Below are 10,510 nucleotides of genomic sequence, written 5' to 3' on the forward strand. Positions count from 1 at the left end.
TTTCATAATATGTTTGCATGAATGTTCAATCAATAAATTAAAATTTTACTATTTCAATAATTTATATAATACATGTTTACATATAACCTAAAAACAAAGTAAAATTAAGCAAAATAGATAAAAGGGCAATTCTGTCATTTTACATGAATTTCAATTCCATTTCCCGCAAACTAAACAGAATCTAAAATTAATTCTAATTCCATTTCCAGCCAACCAAACAATATATGAAATTGAATTTAAATTCATGACAGATTCATTTTCCAATTCCTTCAGCAACATTCTGCGAACCAAACAACACCTTATTGATTTTTATTTGGGAAGTGATTCGTACACAATAGTTTTTTTTGCCATACACAATAATTTATACATTATAAAATTATAAAATACAACACTTTAAATCACAAATTGTTATATACCTAGAAAAAAATTGGTATTGCTAAAAACTAATTAAAAAAATACGGATGCAAATAACAAATATAGTTTAGGATTAGGGTTTTATGAGTTACCACCCAAACCTACATTTTCCAAGTTTTTGGGTCAAGCAAAGCGAGTATTACAGGTTGTTGCATTTCAGTCTCTCCCTGGGGTTGCGGCGTCTACAAAATTCGGAGAGATGGGTTTTTCGAAAGGGCAACTTCTTGAACGCTTACAGGTTCGATTTTTCTTCTGGCATTTCTAACAAAATGCGTAATCTTCTGGATTCATCAACTTCGTCGTCCAATTCTAATTTTACTATCGATTGATAAAGTTTCGAATAAATTTGGGTTTAAAATCCCACGTTGAAGCAATGAAAAAGCAACAGCCATTATTAATTTGCCAAAAAAGTTGTCCAAGATCAAACAACTTAAGGTTCTATCTTCATGGTCGTATATGTTTGCACTTTATATTATGATTCATTAGTGTGTTTTTGTTCGAGTCTCGTGAGTGAGAGCTTCGCTTACTCATTTACAACCTCAAAACTTCGTAGCTAGTATTAGAGATCGACTACTATTGGGCGTGAGCTAGTAACAAGACCTATATCCATTTTCCATGTGATAATCTTTCCCTGAATTGCCCCCTAGGAAACAAATTTCGCCACCATCTGGATTATATTCAGAAAAGTTATGCAAGGACTAGTTAAGCCATTTCAACTCATGTCAATCAATTGAATTTTATTCAAAGTTGAAGAAAATTGTCACCCTTTCCAAGCAAGTGCATCAACGACAATGAAATTATTTTCTTTCTCTATTATTATTATTAGTTTTTTCGCATTAAGTTTTCTCCTGATAAATTAGGTTTTGTTTCCCATTGAGTGTGATCATGATCTGACTATTTAACATTTGTAACTAGTTTTAAGTATGGTTGTTGGTGGATCTTATCACTTGTTATATTCTTTAAGCAATAACACATCCATTGTATGTATTGTATCAGGCTCAACAGATAAAATTTTCGCAGTATGAGCATCCTGTAGTGATGACTGTTGAAGCCCAGGTAACTAAATCTAATGCAATACAAAGGCTGCGTTTTTTTACATGAGACATAACTGAACTGGACAAAGCTTTCTGGGGACATTTTCAATGGGCATTAATGTCTTTTGCATTTTCTGGGTAGATAGGACAAAATATTGCAATTTTTGCCTACAAAACGCACTTCAAAATCAGAATCATGTTCTCTGTAACAAAATATTGCAATTTTCTTTATTTTGTTTTGTTTGTCTATCTTTTCTATAAGGCCAAGTATGTTGGACATATCAAAGGTGGATTGAGTAAAAACTTATTCCTAAAGGTATTATATTCAAATATTTTGGTTTTGGATTGCCATATGATATAGTATCATTTTGTGTTCTATCTAATTAATGCATATGTATATATAGGATAAGAAGCACAGACTTTATATTGTTTCAGCCTTGGCTGATACCACAGTAGACCTAAAAGGTTAGTTTGCTCTGACATTCGGTTGCTTTCTTATCCTTGTTGTTTTGGACACCATACTTCCTCTGTCACATCACATCTTAATATTGGTTAAAATTAATGCAACAAGAAACAAGTCAACTACTTCTTCCATTGATTTGTTTAGTATAGCAAACTACTTTCATTTCTTCATATTGTAATTTGAAAAGTCTACTAAGTTATGGCAATGCCATCGATATCCTAGTAAGAAAGTTTTCAAAGTAGAGTAGAGTGCCTTAATAAGGAAAAAATGGATGTAGAATCTTATAATACAATGAAATGAAAGTAAGATGCTATAATATAAATATAATACACAAATAAATGAAAGTATGTTGCTATTTCTTGCATTTAGTTCTGTTAATATAAGTTTTGACCACTAGTCAAAGCACCCTTCTGTCTTGAAAGCATATTCATAAAACAAAATTTGAATTTCAGATTAAGGACCAAAAAGAATAACATGAGTACAGTTTAGGGATAGAGGGAGATACAGTTTTTTTAGTTTTATATTATTGCAAAAGTCATTAATATAACACTTTGTATTTTTTTTTTTTTCTGGATTTTTATAACACTCATTGTGGCTTTGAAGCTGAGCAGTTCTATCTCAAAGGCTTGGGCTTGGAAAAGGAGGGGTGAGAATGGCACCTGAAGAAGCAGTTGTAGAAATACTTCAGGTTCCCAAATGCGTTTTAACTACTCTATAGATGATTTTTTTTGACTTATTGCAGAAATAACTAAATCATAGAGAAATATAGGGAAAGGAAGCTTAACATTTTACAAACCTGCCTTCATTTATGGTCCTTCCATCTGTCGTTTTTCTCAAATATCTTTTACATTGATTAGTTACACTTATTGGTGAGTAATATTTTTCCAGGTGCCTTTAGGCTGTGTTACTCCATTTGCACTTGTGAATGAGTCAGCTAAGTGAGTTGGGTTGTTTTAATAGTGTAATAAGACCATAAATATTTGTTAAATACTGGATTCTGATAGCAGTTGTTTTGTTAATATGATTTGTGAAGGAATGTTTCGTTGTTGTTGGATCAAGGTTTCAAAACTCAGGAGTGCTGCTTCTTCCATCCACTCTCCAACGATACAACCATCTGTAAGTGTCAAGATGCTTCACATTTTTAAAAATTTTAGGCTTATAAGTGTCACGATGTTTCTGGTTGCAGCCCTTCACATACAGGATCTTGAAAAGTTTCTCAAGTCAGAAGGAAGAATGGTTGCATATGTTGATCTTGAGGTAAGAAAAGATTGGTTATTATCTTACTTAATAATTTGATTCTAAGTAATTGTTGTTTTTAGGCTAATCCTTGTGTAGGGAAGGATCAACCTCCAGATTTAGCTGCTTTAGTTCCATCTGACAACACCTCACGCATAATAACAGATGTTATGGAGAAAACAGCTTCTTTGAAGATTGACAGCAAGCCAGTCTCTGCTACTGGTATTGTTACAATTCTTAGATGTGACTGACTGACTATTCAATAGAAGTTATATATATATATATATATATATATATATATATATATATATATATATATATATATATATATATATATTGATGCTTGTTATTGCTGATCCTGGAAAGTTTTAGATTTTGTTAACCTTTTGATCTTTTTATGTGGCTGATAATGTAGCCAAAGCATCAAAGGTTTCCAAGAAGGAGATAATGGCAAACTCTTTTGCTGATCCTGAAAAGTTTATTCAAGAGATAGTAGAGAAAGCATCAGCCATTGTTCTTTCTGAGGTACTACTACTATTCTCTCTCTCTCTCTCTCTCTCTCTCTCTCTAATAAACTCTTTAACTCTATCTATCTATCTATCTATCTTGAGATGTAAAAAATTCATGCAGATGAAAGATCAAAACATTAAGCAGCATGGGGATGGGGAACAACTGGTATCCAGCCATCTAAAGAAGAATCTTAGCTTGGAGCTGAAAAACCTAGCTGTCAGTGTTTCTTTCTCTACTTGTCTTCTATCAGTCCATGTCTATCTAGCACTAGCAACTTAGTTTTGCATGACAAGTATACATAGACACACGCAACTTAATCGAAATGGTGATTTTTTTAGTCTTTTAAGAGTGGATCTTCTTCTACACCTAAGCTTGGATGCATTGTGTCTTTAAAGGCTCAGGCTCATGAAAAATTTAACAAAATGGAGGAAATCATCATAAATACCAAACCCAAATGCTACTTAACTCTATTGCTAGTCCATACGAGTAGTACAAGGCTGATGAAAAAATTAGGCATTTTGATCCTAGTCTTGTTCATGATGAATTGCTTCACATTATTAACGCGACTCTACTCATTTAGCTTGAGATCACCTACATATATATTGATGATATGAGATGGGGGCATTCATGTCTTTTGTTTGGTTGGGACAACAAATTGCCAGTTTTGTCCCATTGATTCCTTTCTAGAGACTCAATCTTGGCCATGTTATTAATAGGTGTAACATTGTCATTATTAATGCAATAAGAAGTAACTTAACAAGTGTTGTTTTTCTTCCCCTGACATCAATCAGCATGTGTCAAAAATTGAGTCACATTAATCTGCTATCTGTTGCTACATAAACTTGATGATCAATTGTATTCTTGTGTATGTTCCTTTCTTTGTTCGTTCTCTTTAAAACCCATATAAATTATGTTAAGAGAAATGATGAAATGGTAGAATAAAAATATGTAAAAGGAGGGAAAGCCTAGTTTCAACACCCATTTATATATATATATATATATATATATATATATATATATATATATATATATATATATATATATATATATAGTTAGTTAGTTAGTTAGTTATATATATATATATATATATATAGTTAGTTAGTTAGTTAGTTAGTTATATATATATATATATATATATATATATATATATATAGTTAGTTAGTTAGTTAGTTAGTTAGTTATAGTTATAGTTATACTAGACTCGATTCATGAAAGTACAATGCTGGTCTGTAATAATCTAATAGAGTGTTGCAGAAACTGGACCCCACCTTGTATAATCAATCATCTAGGCATCTATCTGACTTTTAGAATCTACCCAATATATTTTGTATTTGGAAATATAATTTGGTACAATGCTGTGATGTAATCAGAAGAAAAAAAAAACTAGTGTAGGATGATGCTATGAAAATCAAATTATGTTGCTATTTTATTTTTTGCAATTAACCCCTTAGTTAAATAAATAAATAGTTATTATTTGGTTTGGACTTTGGTGTTTCAGACGATGTTTAAAAATACAGCCTACACGGAAGGCTTTGTTGCTGGTACCCGCTGCCCAGCAAAGCGATTATAGCCAAAAGGTGAAGGGAAGGGAGGGAGGGTTGTTATATCATATGCAAATGCAAATTGTTTGTCAAATTGGTTGCTAATCTCACAATCTCTTTGCTTTTCTTGAAACATTAAAGCTTTGATGGGTGGTTTTTATTATTATTATTTTTTTTCTTTATACGTTTTTGAGGATTTCTTACTTCAGATACCGCAACTGCAGTTGGTTTGTTTTTGAGCATGAGACGCCGCAATTGTTGTGTCATGTGAGAGCACAAAATGTTTGTCAAATATTTGCTACGTCTTGTACCTTGTTTGCTTAGATGCATGTTTTTTTTTTTTTTTTTTTTTTTTTTTTTTTTTTTTTATAAATATTATTATTATTATTATTATATTATTAATGACGAGGCATTACATCATTATTGCACATCAGTTAACATCAATACAAACAAGGAATGTCAAATACACTACAAAAAGTTTTTTCCTTTATTAATTAATATGGCTTTAGTTTAGAGAAGTTGAGATTAGTGTGTGAGTGTGACGAAACTGGTATTTTACTTCATTCAGAGTTGAGAAACTAGTTTGAGAAACAAACCAAAATTACAAACCTTACATGTCTGGCTCCACAGAGTTTGCCACGTATTTTATGGGTCTCGTGTTTAGATTCTGGGCCACCACACCAAGGTGGGTTGGTTCATTAGTTGGGAATTATTCTTGTACCAAAAAAAAAAAAACCGTTTATACATATTATTGCAGTTTTTCACCAGAATTTAATACATTGCTTTTCAAAAATTTGGACCAAATAACACTGAAACAAGGTCATTTTTGTTTTTTTCTCCTTGTCATACGTGCAGCGTGCTACACCCAAAAGCTTGCACATATCAAGTGTGGATGGAGTGTTTAATGATAGTTTTATACTTAATAAATGTTGAATGTAAATACGAGAAATAAAATCACCTTTGGTCCTTCAACACAAACATTCAGATCCCATTTCTCTGTCATCCGTTTGTATCTTGAAAATTGTCCATATAATAAAATTTAAATTTCCTTATTTGGTAATTACGGGTTTCTTTGTAGCATCTACAAGTATGATGTTGAAGCTTTTCCACATCCATTCTCTAGTTGTAACACCCAAGCTTTTTTGCTTGTTGGACTTAATATGCCATTTTAAGCAAAAGCATTGAGTGATATGTAATGATTTTGATTAAATTCGAAGTATAATCTGGGATCAACTGTTGAAAGAATCTAACACAATTTGGTTGAATTAACAACACCCGATGAATGTATAAACCCCTAATACCTTTTTTGATGATGCGATGTTTTACTAGGGTTTTAGCTGTCTCTTACATGTATTCTTACATATATTCGATGCGATAAGAAACATAATTTGAGATTTAATGAAATTAAAAAAAAAAATGATATTTTTCGAACTTTTTTATCTGTTTTTTTATGAAAACTGTAAGAAATATGATTGATTGTTTTTCTGAAAAAAAAAAAAAAGAATAAAACAATGCTTTTTCAAATAAAAACTTGAAAACTTAATGATTTATATGATATTTACCTAACTTAATATCATAGTAACCTAGAAAATCTATAATAAGGATAAAATCGAATACTTTCTAACAGATATAAAGATATTAATAGATAAAAACATATTTATATCAAACTAAATCTTCCTATATTAATAAAAGAAAAGTTTTGTGTTGTTATATGTCAGTCTAATACATCTCCTTATTAATAATTTGCCACACGTCAGTCTAATAGATGTGTATTAATTTAATTTTGGTTAAATTACACGAATGGTCCCTATGGTTTAGAGTAATCTGTGTGGTTGGTCATTAACAAAGTTTTTTTAACTCGACCGATCCTTATTATTTGTTTTTGTTGCATATTTGGTTCCTATTTGACTTAGAATGACTATATTGCCCTTATCAATTTCTTTTTTATTTACTTATCATTTGTCTTATTTATAATTTATAAAAAAGAAAAAAAAAACAACCACCCCTTCGCGGTTACCCCCGCTCCAACCTAACTTTTTCTTATTTGATACATTCTCTTTCTTCTCTCAGCTCAACATGAAGTGAAGAACTTGTAACATCTGTTTTCTTGGATGAATCGAATTAGGGTTTTAAAGAGTCAAAAGGTTGGATTTTGGAAGAAAATGAACCTCATGACATGAGATATAGAGGCTCACGATGTGAGATGGGCTAAGATGAAAACTTTTGTTTGGGATTGGTCTCAGGACATGAGACATAGAGACTCACGATGTGAGAACTGATGTAGCCTAAACCATTGATTTTTTAGGGTTTCCTTCATATTTAAGCACCACTAAACCTATTTTAGGGTTCATTATCAGCCTCCAAACCCTATTTCACCTTAGAAAACCCTAGCTTTCATCAATTTCTTGATTCTTGGCCATTTTGGAGCAATTCTTGGTTTGGAGAAGAAGAAGAAGAAGAAAAAAAAGAATAAGAATAAGAATAAGAAGAAGAAGGTGATATTTTGAAGAGGCTTGCAAGGAATCATCATCATCATCATGACCTAACATTGTTTCTGGACCCTTGTAAGTGTTAAATCTTCCTTTTTTATTGTTATTTGTAGCTACATCTAAGTTTTGTCCCACATTCCTCTTTGGTTGAGCAAGTTTGAATGAATGGAAACCATAGAGTTGGCAACTTTATGGGTTATAAGGGCCTTAAGAGTGTTATAGATTTCAGATGTAGTGAATGGTTGGGTTTTGTAACCTTGCATGAAAGTTAGATGTCATTTTCTTCAATTTTTGACCCAAATGAGATTTAGACGTGTATTGGACATATATGTCTTAAGAGCATCGACTTTCAAGTGTATTATATAAGACCTTCTGGAAAAGTTAGAGTTCAAAGCTTAATGGATTAAGGACTTAAATGTAGAATTTTTGGCTTCAGACTGTGGTCTGAGACATAGGGTCTCACGATGTGACGATTGGATCTTCCCGTTTTTGACGAGTTTCTTTAGGCTCACGACTTAAGAAGAGGTTGTTCATGTCATGAGATCAGCTCAAGTGACTTTCGTTGACTGCGTTCGCTAGGTTGAGTCGAGATGAGTTGAAATCGAACCGAGTGAGCTCTCACGACGTGACCAAGGGCTGGTCACGATGTGGGGATGGATAGTTGACATTATGTGATGTTGAATTTTGACTTTGTCTGTTGAATTTGTCTTGTGTGACTTTTGGTTAAATTCTTTTTTAGAAGGTAGACTTAGGGTTTACCTTATATGGATTGATATGAGGTGTTAAGCATCCATCATACGGCAGGAGAGCAGTTAGATGTGGTCGGCTTGGTTTTGAGTTGAGTGTTAGTCAGCTTTGTGATTCACCATTAACCTCCAAACCCTCTTTCACATTAGAAAACCCTAGCCTTCATCACTTGCTTGATTCTTGGCCATTTTGGAGCAATTATTGGTTTGGAGAATAAGATAAGAAGAAGAAAAAGGTGATCTTTTGAAAAGGATTGCAAGGAATCATGATCATCATAACCAAACATTGTTTTTGGACCCTTGTACATGTTAAAGCTTCATCCTTTATTGTTATTTGTGGCTATATCTAAGTTTTGTTCCACTTTCCTCCTTGGTTGAGCAAGTTTGAATGAATGGAAACCACAGAGTTGGCAACTTTATGGGTTATAAGGGCTTTAAGAGTGTTATGGATTTTAGATCTAGTGAATGGTTGGGTTTTGGAACCTTGCATGAAAGTTGGATGTTTTTTTCATTAATTTTTGACCCAAATGAGATCTAGACATGTATTGGACATATATGTCTTAAAAGCATCGACTTTCAAATGTATTATAAAGTTATAAGACCTTCTGGAAAGTTAAAGATCAAAACTTAAAGTATTAAGGACTTAAATGTTGAGTTTTTCACTTCAAACTGTGTTCACGGAGTGAGACATAGGGTCTTACAATGTGAGGATTGGATGATCCCATTTCTGATGAGCTTGTTAGGGCTCACGATGTGAGAAAAGGCTGCTCATGTCGTAAGGATAGCTCAGATGGCTTTCCTTGACTGATTTGGCTAGGTTTAGTCAACATAAGTTGGAATCAGACCGAGTGAGCTCTCAGGATATGACCAAGGGCTGGTCACAACGTGAGGATGGATAGTTGACATTATGTGATGTTGAATTTGACTTTGACCATTAACTTTTGGCTTGGGTTGACTTTTGGTCAAATTCTATTTTTAAAAGGTAGACTTACGATTTACCTTGTGTGGATTGATATGAGACGTTAAGCACCCATCGTTTAGCTGGAGAGCAGTTAGTTGTGGTCACCTCGATTTTGAATTCAGTTTTAGTCGGCTTTGTGATTCATCATCAGCCTCCAAACCCTCTTTCACCTCAGAAAACCCTAGCTTTCATCCCTTGCTTGATTCTTGGCCATTTTGGAGCAATTCTTGGTTTGGAGAAGAGGTGAAGAAGAAGATTAAGGTGATATTGAATAGGCTTGCAAGGAATCATCATCATCATCATCACCTTACATTGATTTTGGACCCTTGTAACTGTCAAAGCTTCCTCCTTTATTATTATTTGTGGCTAGATCTAAGTTTTCCTCCTTGGTTGAGTAAGTGTGAATGAATGGAAACCATAAACTTGGCAACTTTATGGGTTATAAGGGCCTTAAGAGTGTTATGGAGTTCAGATATAGTGAATGGCTAGGTTTTGGAACCTTGAATGAAAGTTGGATTTCCTTTTCTTCAATTTTTGACCCAAATTCGATCTAGACATGTATTGGACATATATGTCTTAAAAGCATCGACTTTCAAATGTATTATAGAGTTATAAGACCTTCTGGAAAGTTAGATGTCAAAGCTTAATGGATTAAGGACTTAAATGTTGAGTTTTTGGCTTCAAACTCTGCTCACAACGTGAGGATCGGATGATCCCATTTCTAACGAGCTTCTTAGGGCTCACGATGTGAGAAAAGGATGCTCACGTCATGAGGTTAGCTAAGGTGACCTTCCTTGACTAATTTGGCTTGGTTGAGTCGATATGAGTTGGAATCAAACAAAGTGAGCTCTCACGACGTGACCAAGGGTAATCAGGTTGACTTATGGGGTGTTGACTTTTGACTTTGACCATTAACTTTGGCTTAGGTTGACTTTTGGTCAAATTCTTTTTTAGAAGGTAGACTTAGGGTTTACCTTGTGTGGATTGATATGAGGTGTTAAGCACCCATCATGTGGCTGGAGAGTAGTTAGATGTGGTCGGATCAGTTTTGCGCTAAGTGTTAGTCAGCTTTGTGATTCATCATTAGCCTCTAAACCCTCCTTCACCTTAAAAAAC

At 33.3% G+C, this 10,510-nt stretch overlaps 1 protein-coding gene across 1 annotated transcript; it reads left to right on the forward strand.

Moving 5' to 3' along the window:
- The first annotated feature begins 496 nt into the window (after positions 1-496).
- On the forward strand, positions 497-5,490 carry LOC145043434 (YbaK/aminoacyl-tRNA synthetase-associated domain-containing protein). Its single transcript, XM_078992083.1, has 12 exons — positions 497-652; positions 1,411-1,470; positions 1,711-1,764; positions 1,853-1,913; positions 2,523-2,599; positions 2,800-2,849; positions 2,945-3,027; positions 3,098-3,168; positions 3,231-3,369; positions 3,563-3,672; positions 3,778-3,873; positions 5,156-5,490. Exons 1-12 carry the CDS (start codon positions 614-616, stop codon positions 5,225-5,227), a joined length of 912 nt encoding a protein of 303 aa, XP_078848209.1. The 5' UTR covers positions 497-613; the 3' UTR covers positions 5,228-5,490.
- Positions 5,491-10,510: the final 5,020 nt, after the last annotated feature.

This window comes from Lactuca saligna, chromosome 4 (genome assembly GCF_052625555.1).
Source record: "Lactuca saligna cultivar CGN05327 chromosome 4, ASM5262555v1, whole genome shotgun sequence".
Taxonomy (NCBI): Eukaryota; Viridiplantae; Streptophyta; class Magnoliopsida; order Asterales; family Asteraceae; genus Lactuca; species Lactuca saligna.